Source organism: Talpa occidentalis, unplaced genomic scaffold (assembly GCF_014898055.3).
Source record: "Talpa occidentalis isolate TD23 unplaced genomic scaffold, MPIMG_talOcc4v2.1 talOcc4.5, whole genome shotgun sequence".
NCBI lineage: Eukaryota > Metazoa > Chordata > Mammalia > Eulipotyphla > Talpidae > Talpa > Talpa occidentalis.
The window spans coordinates 100,237,564-100,253,748 of record NW_023604861.1 but is presented as its reverse complement, the minus strand read 5'-3'; the positions used below and the strand labels follow the sequence as shown (position 1 = coordinate 100,253,748).

The 16,185-nt window shown below is 32.6% G+C and overlaps 1 protein-coding gene across 6 annotated transcripts in view; it reads left to right on the top strand.

Moving 5' to 3' along the window:
- The window catches only part of TSGA10 (testis specific 10), a 104,896-nt gene that overhangs the window by 37,944 nt on the left and 50,767 nt on the right, over positions 1 to 16,185 (top strand). For all 6 annotated transcript variants that reach the window (XM_037527932.2, XM_054701898.1, XM_037527939.2 and 3 more), the window contains exons 7-10: positions 1,097 to 1,267; positions 1,367 to 1,444; positions 2,424 to 2,575; positions 14,205 to 14,320. In XM_037527932.2, coding sequence (XP_037383829.1) covers positions 1,097 to 1,267; positions 1,367 to 1,444; positions 2,424 to 2,575; positions 14,205 to 14,320 — 517 coding nt within the window. The remainder of the gene's footprint in view (positions 1 to 1,096; positions 1,268 to 1,366; positions 1,445 to 2,423; positions 2,576 to 14,204; positions 14,321 to 16,185) is intronic.

Genomic DNA, 16,185 nt, shown 5'->3' with positions numbered 1-16,185 from the left:
CTATTCAAGGGGAGAGGAAATAATTATAATTAAGTCAGGGGTATCTTTGAAGATATTTCAGGCTAAGGAGGTCCAGGAAGTTGGTGAAGTCTTTCCTATGGAAGCTGGGAAGTAATATATCTTCCTTTAAGACTTGAAAGCTGCCTGAGCAGATAACGATCAAAATTCACAGGAAGAAAAGAAAACTTAAGCAGCAAAGTAGGATATGAAATCATCTGCAGGTGTAGAGTAAATTTGGAATCCAAGGGTGGTTAAACAAGTATGTAGAGAGTATGCTGGGTTGTCAGCAAGGATTGATGGGTCTTTCTGTCATGTTAGAAGTAGCCAAAACATGGAAATGACACATAAATTTACATAAAGACTGGCACACTGTAATACTTACTAAACCAGTATTCTACCTGAGTTGTGCTGAATTCAAATTTATATTACAAAATGAATGATGTATACCATACAGTCATTCATGGGTATCTCTGGGAGTTTGGTTCCAGATACTCTCTCCCACCTCCCTAGTATAATTATTATATAAAATGGTATAGTTTTTGCATATAACCTGTGCATATCTTCCTGTATAGTTTAAATCATCTCTAGATTATTTATGATACTAAATACTGTGAGGAAATGTTACATAAATTTTTAATATATGGTGATATATAGGGAATAACAGGGAAAAAGTCTGTACCTATTCATCTATTCATTACAGATACAACCTAACCACACAGTTGTATTTTCTTTTTTTTTTTTTTACAGTTGTATTTTCTATCTGCAGTTGGTTGACTGATACAGAACCTATGACAGAGGGCCAACTATATATTTCTTAGTAAAACATTTTCTTTGGCAATGATTGCTTCCAAATTAATCTTTTTTTTTTTTTTTTAAATTTAGCAAAGACATTGTGAACCAAACCAAATTTGTAATATCTTCTTTTACATTTGTGGAGCATCATTTGCATTTATTTGTATAAACTCATTTAAAAAATTATGTTATTATCTAACTGCATGCAGGTTAATATATTTGCTTTTTAACTGGTGTATACATGTAGCTATATTTATGTCTGTTCTAAAACTTGCTAAATGGGAAACTATATATTCTATAATAGGCACAGGAAGAAATTGCCCGACTCCGAAGAGAAATGATGAAAAGCTGTAAGTCTCCCAAATCGACGACAGCACATGCTATCCTACGACGGGTAGAGACTGAGAGAGATGTAGCCTTCACTGATTTACGAAGAATGACCACTGAACGAGATAGTCTGAGGGAGAGGCTAAAGGTTCGAAATAATTTTTTCTCTATGAACATATATGTGAATGAACATATATGTGAAACCCAAAAACTATGACATTGAATGTACTTTGTTTTTTTTAAACAGATTGCTCAAGAAACAGCATTCAATGAGAAGGCTCACTTGGAACAAAGAATAGAGGAGCTGGAGTGTACAGTTCATAATGTAAAGAAAAATAATTTTGTGCTTTTGGCTATAAATTGTCAATGGCTTCCCCTTTCCCATTTTTCTGTGTTCAGAGGAATTCTTTTATTTTTCTAAGATCATGTTTGTAATCTTAAAATATTTAAGGTGGTATGTATAATTGTTATTTATCAGTTGTCACTTTTTCATTATTTCTTCCTGAAAATATGAGTAAAGGCTCTTTTTTATTAGGTTGTAGAGTGTGTTCTTTTAAAAAAAACAGTAGGAATGCATTCTCAGGAATTTTACAACTTATTCATGTCCCAATTTCACTGAAGAAAACATTTCCAGATACAAAGAAATGACTTAATGACATTTCCAGATACACAGAAAATGACTTGTCTACTGAAAGAGTAGCTAAGATAGAAAAAATTATGAAGAAATAAAAATTAATGAGAAAAATACATTTAAGCTATTTTAATGTGAAGCATCACATTTTTACTAATCAAGGATTTGAGATGTTATGAATCTGTATTTGAGATGTTATGACCATATTAACAGCATTAGGGGTATTTAACTTTCTGTTACCAAATTTAATGGAATATATTTATAAATTCATCTGTACTATGTTGTTATAATGAGTAAAAAAGAAACAGTATACAGGACGAAAACAATTTTGTCTTCATAAACCTACTTTTTATGTGTAATTTGTTAATGTTGGACAACACAGAAGTAATCCTTTCAAATAGGATATATGCTGTGGTCTAATTGAATGAGATTGAAAATGTACAGATAATGTTAATGTGATAGGCTTTATAGGAAGGCTGTGCAGTGGATTGTTCTTATTCTTACTTCACAATTCCTTGTTTATACAATTTCCCAGAATTCAAGCCTAGTCTGATTATTTCATTGTATAAATCTGGTCATATATCACAGTTTGTACAAAGGGAGTATGTCTCTTTAAGAAAATAACTAACACTTTTTGAGTGATAGCAGTAACCTTGTCATTCTACTTACATAGCTTGATGATGAACGTATGGAGCAAATGTCAAATATGACTTTGATGAAGGAAACCATATCCACTGTGGAAAAAGAAATGAAAGCACTAGCAAGAAAGGCAATGGATACCGAAAGTGAACTTGGCAGACAAAAAGCAGAGAATAATTCTTTGAGGTAAACTAAATTACCTTACAGCTAATAGTTAACTATAACTAATAGCTCTGCTTTTTGTAGTATATTTTATAATGATAACTAAGTTATTAATTTTAATTTCTGAGTGGATTATTATGAAGCAGTTGTAGGAACTTTAGCAAACATGATTTCCTCAAGATCAGTCATAGACTGTTAATGCCACACATAAGTGGGATTCAAACTTCTAGTAATCTTAATCTTACATTTGCAGAAATCCTCAATATTTAATTGAAATAGTTTTTACTAAACTCTTCTAGGTATAGAACATATTTGACATTGTTATTTGGTTATTTAATTTACATTCTGTTCTGCGATCTGAATGGTATAAGAAAGAATAAAGCAGAGGTTTAATAAAGCTGAGGAAAATAGAATAGAGTGACTTAGAATATATACTATGAAAAGTCCTAGCAGAGAAACAGGAATATGTAATGTAGCTTCTATTAATTGAATGTCAAGTACTGTGATTAGCCGTTCCATACCATACATACTGGTATGGTAGCAGAACAAATACCATTTAAAGCGAAGGGCAATAAGTATAGAGAAATAAGTTTTTGAAGTTCTCCATGTTAATGGTGTCACTTTTACTGTCTGTTGACATGAGAAATAGACTCTACAGACTCAGTAAGGTTTGGTTCCATTTCATCTATGAACATTTGAAAAAATAGTAGTTCATGGTGAGAATGAAATACAGTTATGTGGTTCACATACGAGTTCCTAGAGTTCCCTCTTTAATTTTCCAAGTGTCTACAGTACATATATTTGAATCTCTTGTCAGGCCAGATGATCACTCAAATGCTTTCCTTTCATTTATTTTTTAGTTTCCTGTTTACCAGGTAAAATAAAAATAAGAAAACGGGGCCTCCCCTGGTGGTACAGCGGTTGAGCACTGGGCTGTGAGGCTGCCTGCAGCCTCTGCAGTGCTGGTTCGTTCCACGGCCACCGGCGAGGGTCCCACAAAAAAAAAATAAAGAAATAAATAAAAAATAAGAAAATGTTGGAAAATAGAAAAAAGTAAAGAAAATTTAAATCATTCACTATTCATAACCCAAGGAAAACTATTATTAATATATTGGGTTGTTCAAAAAGTCAACATGATGTATATTTTCTTTGAAAAACATAGAAAGAAAAAAAATACATTATGACTTTTCCGACAACCCAGTAGATACTTCTAACCAGAAATATTTCTGTGTGTATGTAAGCTTTCTATGTAATTGACATCACCCTTTATTAAATTATATAGAGAGCCAGTTTCACTTAATTCTATACCATAACAATTTCCCATGTCATTAGAAGTTCTTTGAAACATTTTTAGTAGTTTAAAATACTCTAACATATATTTTTGGTTTTTTTATGGACTTTTTTTGCTTAACAGTTTTATTTAAGTGTAGTGACATACATAGAGTAAACTGCACATAAAGTGTTCAGTTGATAAGTTTTGACATATGTAGGTACTTAAGAAACTATCATCACCGTCAAGATAGTGGCTTAGTCATCACTCCTAAAAGTCCTCCAAAGCCCTCTGTAACCTCTTCCGTACCCTACCAATCTCCAGGCAACCACAGATATGTTCTGTTAGTGAGTTTTGCTTGGATTTTCTAAAATGTTATATAAATAAAATTATACAGTGTATGTATTTTTTATTGGTCAATTTCACTCAGCATAGTTATTTTGAAATTAATCCATTATGTCATATATAATAAATTCATTCATTTTTATTGCTTTATAGTGTTCCAATTTATAAATGTACTACAAAGTTCTTGATTATTTTGTTGCAAAGTTTCAGTTGTTTCTAGTTTGGGACCATAACAGTTAAAGCTGTTATGAACATTCTTTTATGAGTCTTTGTATAGATGTATAGCTCTTGTTTCTCTTGGATAAATACCTAGGGGTAGAGTGGTTGAGTCTTACGATTGATATATGTTTAACTTTTGAAGAAATCATTAAACTCTTGCCCAAAGTGATTGTACTATTTTATTTTACATTCACAACAGCAGTATGTGAGTTTTCCAATGTTACATATCCACACCGACACCTGGTATCTTTCTAATTTAAGCCATTCTAATAGGTATATATTATGGTTTTAATTTACCTTTCCTAATGACTAAGATTTGAGCATCTATTCATGTGCTTATGTGCCATATATGTAACTCCCTTAGTGACATGTCTGTTCAAATCTTTTGCACACTTTTTGGTGAGTTGTTTATATTATTTAGTTGTAAAAGTTCTTTTTATATTCTGGATATAAGTCATTCATCAGTTGTATATTTTGCAAATACTTTCTGCCAGTCTTCTTATTTATTTTCTTACAGTGGCTTTTAAAGAGCAAATGTTTTCAATTTTGATTAAGTGAAATGTTTTGATTTTTAAAAAATTTATATGTGGCTTTTGTGTTCTTTTAAGTCCTTGTCAATCCTGAAGTCCCTGATTTTTCTCCCAGGTTTTCTCCTAGTAGTTTTATAGTGTTAGTTCTTACACTTTAATCTCTCATCCTTTTCAAGTTAATTTTTGTATATTGTACAAGGCATAGATCAAAGTTCACTTATTTTTGCATCTGGATATCCAGTTGTTCCAGCACCATTTGTTGAAAACTATCCTCTCTATGCTAAATTGTTTTGCACCTTTGTAGAAAATCTGTTCTCCATGTATATGTGGGCCTATTTCTTGATTATTTTGTTCCATTAATTTACTTATGTATCTTGATGCCAGGACAACACGCGTGATTATTTTGATTTTTTGAGTCTTCAAACTAGATTGTGTAGGTGTTCTAACTTTGTTCTTTCTCAAATTTATTTTGACTATTCTAGTTCCTTTGTACAGTATTTTAATTGTAGACCAATTTTCCCGTTTTCACATCTTATATTAGTATGATGCATTTGTTACAATTAGGAACCACTATTGATACATTATTATTAACTAAAGTCCATACTTTATTAAGATCTCCTTAGTTTTTCCCTAATGTCCTTTTTCTGTTCCAGGATCCCTTCCAGGACACCACATTACATTTAGTTGTCATGTCTCCTTAGGCTTCTCTTGGCTATGACAGTCTCAGACTTTCCTTGTTTTTGATGACCTTGACATTTTTGAGGAATACTGATCAGGTATTTTGTAGAATGTCTCTCAGTTGGGGTGTATCTGATAATTTTTTCATGATTAGACTGGGTAATATGTTTTTGAAAAAGTCACAGAGGTAAAATGTCATTTTAGGGTACATAATATATCTAGGATATCATGGAAACATACTAACAGTGTGGTTTATCACTGCTGATATTGCCCTTGATCACTTGGCTGAGGTAATGTTTGCCTTTTCCAGAATGTTATATAATTGAAATCATAGAGTATATAGCCTTTTCATACTGACCTCTTTCATTTAGTAATGTGCATTTAAGGTTCATCCATGTCTTTCTATCTATAGAGCTCATTTCTTCTTATTACTGAAAATATTCTATCGTATGTATGTACCACAGTGTGTTTATTCATGCATTTATTGAAGGACCTCTTGGTTGCTTCTAATTTGGGCCAATTATGAATAAAGTTGCTATAAACTTTTTTTGTGGACATAAGTTTTCAAATCAGTTCAGTAAATACCTAGGACCAAAATTATTGGATCATACACTAAAACTGTATTTAGCTTTACAAGAAACTGCTAAACTCTCTTCCAAAGTTGCTGTACCATTTTGCATTTTTACCACGAGTGAATGAGTTTCTTACTCAAATTACTCCACATCCTTGTCAACATTTGATGTCAGATTTTTAGACTTTAGCCATTAAAAGAAGTGTTTTTTATTTTAGTGTTTTAGTTGTTTAGTTTAATTTGCAGTTTGCTGATGAAAAATGATGTGGAGTATCTTGTGATATGGTTAATTACCATGTCTGTCTTCTTTGGTAAGGTGTCTGTTTTAGATCTTTTGCCCATTTTTGCTGTTTTTTAATTGTTGAGTATTAAGAATTTTTAGTATATTTTGGATACAGGTTCTTACCAGATTAGTTGTTTTGCAAATTTTTTTTTCTGTTTGTGCCTTTTAATGGTGTCTTTTGCAAAGCAAAAGTTTTAAGTTTCTATGAAGTTCAGCTTAACCAATTCTCCTTTCATGGGTTGTGTTTTGGTGTTGTATTTAAAATTCATCCCCAAACTCAAGGGCATGTATTATTTTTCTATTTTTTTTCCTAGAAGTTGCAAGGTTTTGCAGTTTATACTTAAGGTCAGTGATCCACGTTGAGTTGATTTTTTGTCAAAAGTATCAAATCTGTGGCTAGGTTCACTTAATTTGTGAATGGATGTCCTACAATGTGTTCTCACACCATTTATTGCAAGACTGCCCTTTCACTATTAAGTTGTCTTTGTTCTTTTATCAAAGATCAGTTGACTGTATTTGTGTGGGCCTATTTCTGAGATGTTTATTCTGTCCCATTGATCTGTTAATTTTTTCCTTTTTGTTCTTGACTTGTCTAACATTATAATAAGTCTTGAATCCAGTTAGTATAAATCCTTCAATAGTGTATTGACTATACTATGCATTAATTTTGGAAAGTCCTGGGTCATTATTATTTAAAATATTTCTTATGCTCTTCTTTTTGTTCCTTTGGCCTTTTAATTTCACCCATTATTCTGGGGTGCTCTGTTTTTTGTTTGTTTGCTTTTCAGTCTTTTTTCTCTTTACATTTCATTTTGGGAAGTCTTTTATGGACCTATGTTCAGGCTCAATGATTTATCCTTGATTATGTCCTGTCCACTAATGTACCCATCTAGGGCATTCTCCAATTTTTGTCACAATATTTGCTTTCTAGCATTTTCTTTTGATCAAGCATTTCTCTCTCTGCTTATGCCACTCACCTGTTATTGTATGTTATATTCAGCAACCTTGTTGTGTACTTTTCCCATCAGTGCCCTTAACCAATATATCATACTTAAAATTTTCTGTCAGATAGTTCCCATGTCTGTGTCATATCTGAGTCTGAATCTGGTTTTGATCCTTCAGAATGTTTTTACTTGACTTTTGGCATGCCTTATAATTTTTTGCTGAAAGCTGGCAAATGAATTTGGGTATTAAGTAATGGAGGTAAATAAGTATTTAGTGTGAATGTTTTTGCTAATGTGGCTAGGAGGTGCCTGTGTTCAGTTTGTTGTGGCTATAGGAGCCAGAGGCTTCAAATTCTGTTGTCCTGATTTCTCTTTCTCCTCTTTACTTTAGGCTTTACATATTCTTCCTCACTGAGTAACTGTATCTTGTAGCTTTATCAGTTGTAATTCATTTTGATTATACTGGAACCCTATTGATGTGGTGATTGAATGAGCATAAGTGAAATTTTCTATACATTTATGCTTTTTATGGATGCCATTTAATATTTGAGATAGGCAGGTAGGTCCTCTGCAATTACAGTTTTACTTATTCAGTCTGTATGCTTTTTTTCTTTTTCTTGCCTTAGTGCATTGAAGTATCCAGTAGTGTTAAATAGAAGGGGTGAAGTGGATATCGTTGTCTTCCATGTTTTAAGGGGAAAGCATTCAGAGTCTCAACATTTAGTATGATGTTAGCTATATACATTTTTCATAGATGTTTTCTATAAGGTTAAAGAAATTTCCCTTTATTCCTACATTACTGAGAATTTTTTTTTTCAGGAATGAATACTGTGTTTTATCAAAATTGGTCAGGATTAGTATACTTTTTATATATTTCTGGTCTCAGTTAACTAATACATTAACATTTGATATTACTCAATAATTGCCTCTCTGAAGCTTTTTAAAATCAGATTTTGTATTAAGATAATGTAACCCTCATAATAATCTTTCTAACTTACTTTGTCTTCTTTCATTATCTGGAAGAACTTGTATAATACTGGAATTATAGAACTTACCATGAAGTCATTGGGTATCAGCTTTTCTGAAGGAAGGCTTTATTTATTTGATGATAAAGGAACAATTAATAATTTCTTTTTAAGGCAGTCAATATAATTTTTTGAGACATTTGTTCATCTTGCCTAAATTGTAAAATATTTTTAGAATAATGTTATAGTCAACAATTTAATGTCCACAAACTCTATAGTGATTTCCCCTTTCTGTAGTCTATTGTTACTGTTAGAATTTGCAAAAGACCAACTTTTGATTTGGTGAACCTCAATGGTTTTGTGTTATTATTTCATTAACAATTGTTATTTCTTTATTTCCTTCCTTCTATTTTCTTTGGATTTCATTTTCTATTATTAAAAAATTTCTTTATATGAATGCTTATATTATCACTTTTCAGGCTTTTATATAATATAAATATTTAAGACCTTAAATTTCCCTCAAAATGCTGCATGAATCCCACAAGTTTTGTTACATCTTTCTTTATAAAATATTTCTAATCACCATTTATGACTACTTAATTGATCCACTGGTTATTCATTAATGTGATGTTAAATATTCAAATACATAATGAATTTTCATTTATCGCTATGTGATGTTAAATATTCAAATACATAATGAATTTTCATTTATCGCTTTGTGACTGTTTCTTGTTTAGCTTTAGTATTCTCATAGAATATTCTGTGAGATCTCAACCTTATGAAATTTATTGCCCTCTACTTTTATGGTAGTTTTTAGCAGTGATCTATGCATACCTGCGAATTTGAAAATTCTGAAATAGTTGAGTACAATGTTTTGTATTTGTCCATTAGTTCAGATTTATAATCATATCATCAGGTATTTTATATTCATACTAAGTTTTGTGACCCATTTATGGAAACTTCGTTGAAAGAGGTATCTAAACTTCTGGCTCCCATGTTTTTATTCTTTCTTGAACCTGCTATGATCTGCTTTCTTCCCCATCATTCTGTCAACCCTTTATTTCAAGGCAATATTTACTTTCATATTCAATTCAGTAGTTAATTCTCAACTTTATTTTATTTAAACTATTAGCAACAATTGTCAAAGTTTATCAGTTGTGCTTTCTCTCTGCTCTTCAACACTTCCTTCATTTGACTTTTGAGTTGCTGTGCTCACTTGATTTTATATTTATCTCTGGCTACCCTATCTCAGTCTGTTTTGCTAGTTCCTCCTCATCTCCCTGACCTCCAAATGTTGGAGTGAACTGTTCTTAAACCTTACCTCCTCTCCTCTTTTGTATATATCCTCACCCTTTTGATCTTATCCAGTTTCATGTAGTTACTTTTGACTCTCAAATGTATGTCTCCAGCCTGGAATTCTCTCTTGAACTTCAGAATATCTAATAGACTCTATTAAAATACCTAATCATCTCAGACTTAACTTTATCAAATCTGAGTTTCTGCATCAGCTGCTCTTCCTCCTTTGGCACACACAAATCTGTTTTTTCAGTCTTCCTATCTTGGTAATAGAAATGACATTTATTCAGTTCTTGACCTGAAACCTTGAAATGATCTGTGGTTTATCTTTTTTGTGGCACATCCATATCAATTCAATTTATCCTGTCTTCAAAATGTATTACAAATCTTAGCATTTCTCATCACTTCTCTGGCAACCTTGTGGTAACGAGACATAGTTTTGCTTTCTAAAGGTTGGGAATTATTTGTATTTGAACATAATTATTTTAATTTCATTTTTGATGATGTCCTTGCACTATCTTATGATTTTCACTATTTCTGATGAGAAGACAGCTGTCAATTTTTTTATAGAGCAATGTCTTACATTTTATAATTTACTGACTTTTATTATGTTTATATGTATAAAAGGTAAAGGATTACAAAGAAACTACTCAGGAGCTACATAATTCACCTATAATGTAGTCAAAATGTTTTGTCCCTGTTCTGTCAATCAATGAGAAAATTACAAGTTTTCTCACAACACTACTTAATAGAAGTTGAATTCTGAATATAGTTCAGCATACACCTAGGTTTCTGTATGTCTGAATTGAAGTTCTGCAGTGCATCATTACTGTTTGGGATTTACTGATGGTGAAGAACAGAATTCCCAGGGTTTCAAAATCAGTACTCATCTATTTCTATATTGCTTAAATGAAAATTTATTTGTAAATAGATTTTAGTAGTGGAAGCTGTTCTGTGTGAGGTTTTATGTTAGATCAATAAATAGTTGTGACAAATTGGAGTGTTTTCATAACCTAGAAGCATATTTTCAAAAAAGAGGCCTGTGTGTCTGTTTCTGTGCATCAGTGATCTCTAAGCCCAAGATAGATCAATGGAATAGACTGCAGAGCCCAGAAACATAAATATAGTCAACTGATCTTTGATGGGGAAGCAAAGACAATACAATGGAACAAAGATAGAGTATTCACCAAATGTTGCTAGTACAGCTAGATATCCATATACCAAAACCAAACAAAAACATCTAGACTCCAAAATCAGTCAAAAAGGATGATAATCTAAATGTGAAATGCAAAACTACAAAGCTTCTATGTGGTAACACAGGAGAAAGCAGATAATCTTGGGTATGGTGAAGACTTTTTAGATATAATACCCAAGACACAGTATTTGAAAGAAATAATTGACAAGCTGTATAATATTAAAATGAAGAAAAATTTTGCTCTGCCAAAGAAAATGAGACAAACCACAGACTGGGAGAAAATATTTACAAAAGACAAATCTGATAGAGAACTGTTATCCCATTGGTTTGATGGATAGAATTGGACTTCTGGCAGTGAACTTTGGGATACATACACTGGTTCTCAGTGATGCATACCAGATACTTATATAGTGTCATAATGCAATGTTACTTAATGGAAAAAAAAACAATTTAATACAGAGGGAAAAAACGTTATATAAAATATACAAAAGCTTTAAAAATTCAACAAAAGGGAAACAACCTTATTTAAAATTGGGCCAAAGACACCCAACAAAGAAGATACACAGAAAAAGAGAAAACTTATGAAAAAATACAAAGCTATTCCACATCATATGTCATCAGGGAAATGGAAGTTAAAACAATGAAATACTCATAAATTTGCTGTTGTAGAATGACTAAAGTCCAGAACACTGACAAGAAATGCTCAAGGATTTGGGTCAACAGGAACTCATTCATTGCTGGTGGGATTTCAAATGGTATAGCCACTTTGGAAGACAGTTTTAAGAGAACTGTAAAAACCATCATTATACATTACAACTTGTAAAAACATTAATTTGAATGACTTTGAGTGTAATTCTCTTAGAACTGCGTAAATTGTATAATCTGAGTACTGATGAAAAGTATAGCTTGAGAACAAATGTCAAATTGCTTTGAGAATAATACCATACTGAGGAATCAGGATCCCAAGTTGCAAAAGGTTTGTGAAGTATAAGATGTCTATATAAGGAATGAGAAATGTGTTTGACTTTTCCCTGATTATTGTAAAATGGGATTTATTTGTAATGGTGAAAAATGAACATAAATATCATTGATTGGGGAGTACTTAAGTAAATGGTTATATTTATTTAAAAATAAATGGTTACTCAAGGAAACAAAAGATTTGTACAATGAAAGCTAAGACTGCTGAAAGATATGGAAGAACACATCTACAAGTGGAAAGGTATTCCAAGTTCATGGATTACAAGAATTAATATTGTTTAAATGCCCATACTACCCAAAGTCATCTACAGAGTCAATGCGATCTCCTTTAAAACACCAAAGGCATTCTTCACAGAAATAGAAGAACCAATCTCTTGTTTCTTCACATAAAACGTGTAGAACCACAAAGGGCCCCAAATAGCTAAGCAATCTTGAGAGAGAAGAACAAAACTAAAGGCATTATACTTTACAATTTCAAACTATACTAAAATGCCATAGTCATGAAAACAGTATGGTACTGGCATGTTGACCAGTGGAACAGAATAGAAAGCCCAGAATTAAATCTTGGCATACATGTTCATGTAATATTTGACAAGGGAGCTAGAATGCTTGATAGGGAAAAGATGGTCTCTTCAACAAATAGTGCTGGGAAACAGAAAAATGCAGAATAATGAAACTGGACTCATATTTCATACTTACAAAGTGAACTCAAAAAAATGAACTCAAAATATATTAAATACTTAAAACATAAGACCTGTAACAAAATACCATACTGTACCATAAAATACCTAGAAAAAAATATAGGGTAGAAGCTCATTGATAATGGTTGCAGCAATGATATTTTTTTTTTTTTTTTTTTTTTATAGAGGCATGCTTTATTTATTTGTTTGCTGGTTTGTTTGTTTGTTTTGTTTATACATGCACTGGGTACAGTCAGAAGCGCGGGAGGGTGAGAGAATTCACCAGAGCCAGAGCGGGGAGCAGAGCAGGCAGAAGGACCGAAGTACACTGCTGAGGGGAGCAGCGGGCGGCAGGAGAGGTCTGCACGCCATGTGGGACCCTCCTCTGGTGGCCGGGGAGCAGCTGGGGATCGAACCGGCGCCACAGAGGCCGCGGGCAGCTTCGCAACCCAGCGCTCAACCGCTGCGCCACCGGGGAGGCCCAGCAATGATATTTTTTAATGTGATACCAAAAGGAAAAATCAGCACGCAGGATGACATCTAACTTGAAAGTTTCTGCACAGCAAAAGAAACAAATAATGAAATGAAAAGACAACTTACAGAGTGAGAGAAAAATTGCAAGCCCCTATCAGGAAGGGGTTAATATCTAAAATATGTAAAGAATTCAGTCAGCTTATATAGCAATCCCCAACAATTCAATTTAAAAATGGGGAGAACTAAATATACATTTTTTTTCAAAGAGATATCAAAATGGCAAACACACATGAAAAGAAATATTTAACATCATTAATCCTTAGGGAAATGCAAATCAAAACCACAATGAGCTATCACCTCCCACTTAGTAGGATGGCTGTCATCAGAAGAGACAACAGGTACTGAGAGGATCTGATGAAAAGGGAACCCATATTTGTTGTTGGTAGGAATATACATTGGTCCGACAACCGTGGAAAACAATATGGAGATTCCTCAAAAAATTAAAAATCTATCATATTATCTAACAAGGGAAATGAAAATGGTTGTGATGACACATACGCTTACCTGTTTATCACAGCAATAGCTAAAAAAAACCTAAAATCCCATCAGATGATGGATAAAAAATATATGATACATTTATGTAATGAAGTATTATTCAACCATGCTAAAGTAGAAATAAGCCTGAGAGAGTTAATAATGCAGTGTATTGACTATAAATATTAATATTGCACTATAAATATGTAATGTGATAAGTTTGGCTATATTGGTGATCATTTATTATATATCAAAGTTACACCCTGTACACCTTAAACTTGCACAATGTTGCATGTCAACATTTTATTCCATTTTTAAAAATAAATGGTTATTGCTCATGCTTTTCACTCAGAAAATAGTTTGGATGTTTGTATTGTAAGGTTGAAAAATATTAAAGATTAAATGGAGGTAAAAAGTCACGATTCAATTTTTAATTTATAGTATAACTTTAAAATATGCGTGGCAAAAAACAATACTGAATAATGAACACCAGAATGCTATTTATGCTAGACTGGTGCATTGAGGATCCCTTTTTAACTTTTACTCTCCAAACTTCCTATAGTGTAGTTTTATAATAAAAATACTGAAAAAATGCATATTATTGTCCTCAAAAGTTTTTAGATTTAAGTATGCTAAAAAATTTACAAACACAAAAACTTCAGAATTAGTTTTATTATTAAAATATTTGCAGACTTTTATATGAAAACACAGAGAAAGATCTTTCTGATACTCAGCGACACCTGGCTAAGAAAAAATATGAGCTACAACTTACTCAGGAAAAAATTATGTGCTTGGATGAAAAAATTGGTGAGTTTTCTTCCTAATACTAATTTAAGAAATATGGTAGAAAATGGATATTTTTTTTCCTCATTAGTTGTGATAGGTCCTTAAATTTATTTTATGAATAAAAAAATCATGGAAAAATGCACACATTTTTCTTCTGATAGTGAAATTTATTTTCAGTTAGATTTAAGAACATAAGTACTTAGTTATGGCTTAATTTTTCAATGAATAAACAGCTAGATAAAGCAGCAACACTGTAAATTTATGATGATCACTTAAATTTACAAGTTTTTGTATTGTGACTTGTTTATAATTCAAGTGTATTATTTGTATATTTTGGTGGAAAGTATACATATATTTAGCTATATCTATGATACTACTTGAGTTTATGGAGAATTATTTTTTAAAGTCGCCTATCGATATTTCTTACCAGTGATTCCCATGAAAATATAACTGTAAAGTAGAGACGCCATTTCAAAACTGAAGAAAGATTTTTAACATTTGCTAGTATGTAGTTTAAAAAATTCTGGCATCAGTGATTAGGTGGATGGAGTTTTTTTTTTTATTGAGGTAGGAAATATTAAAAGATATGAAAGGGAAGTACTGAAGAACTCATTTTGGATATTTTAAGTCCCAAGTAAAAATATAAGGTAAAAGTTAAATACATACATTTGTATCTCAGAAAAGGAATCTAAGCTGGAGGTATACATTTGGGACACAACAGCATTTAATAATATCTTAAAATCATGAAATCACCTAGGAAAGTATAGAAAATAAGAAGCGCATTTAGAAATAAGTCAAAAGAAGTAAGAAGAAAACCCAGAAGTGAGTGGGTTTTTTGTTTTATTTTGCTTTTAGGCAATAAAATATTTTTTAAAAGAGGGTATGATCAATTGTCAGATACTTTTGAGAAGTAAAATAAAATGGAAGCTGAAAAGTGCTGATGGGATATGGTGCATGGAGGTTTTGGTAAACTGACAAAAAGTTTGAGTGGAGTGTTAGATGTGGAAGCTGGAGAAGTTTGAGGAATGGTTTGGAACTAAGGAAACAGATAGGAAGAACAGAGAAATCTCATGAAGTTTGCCTATTAAGAGTAGCAGAAAAATGTGGAAGCTTGAGTGGGATGTAAGGTTAAGGATTTTGTTGAAGCTGAGAGATAGATACTAGAGCTGTTTTAGGTCTTTTAAAATTTGTTTTATGCCAGTGGGTGTGAACTCAGATATCTAAATACCCAAAACAATACCCAATCACTGGTGGTTTGCATTAAAGAAAATATTGTTTGGAAAAGGCATATGATACGTTCAAGTACTATATAAATTATCCTCATATGGCAGTATGGTATTACCTTCCTTACTGATGCACTGGATGACACTTGGCAGGGATTTACACAGGAGTGTGGTATAACAGAACTTCCCTTCCAGAGCTCCAAGCCAGTCATTCTGAAACTTTGGTGCATGTCAGAATCACCTAGACAACTAATGAAGATCACTGGAGCCAGGATCCTTGAAATAGAATATTGCCAGAACTTTTGTATCTTTTTTATATAGAGTAGTAGTTCTCAAACCTCATTGAGCATTAGTCACCTGGGAGGAGGTCTTGTTACAACACTCCTCATGTACAATCAGAATTTAAAAAAAAAAATTATTCATGCATACAAGAACCGGGACACAGGCCAGATGTGTGGGAGGGTGAGAGGATTCACCAGAGACAGAGTGGGGAACAGAACAGGCAGACTGACTGAAATACACTGCTGAGGGGAGCAGTAGGTGAGATAGGAGAGGTCTGCTGCGCCATGTGGGTATCTCCCTGGCCGGCCGGGATTGAACCCGTGCTGCGGAAGCTGCTGACAGCTTCACAGTGCTGCGCTCAAAGGCCTGCGCCACCAGGGA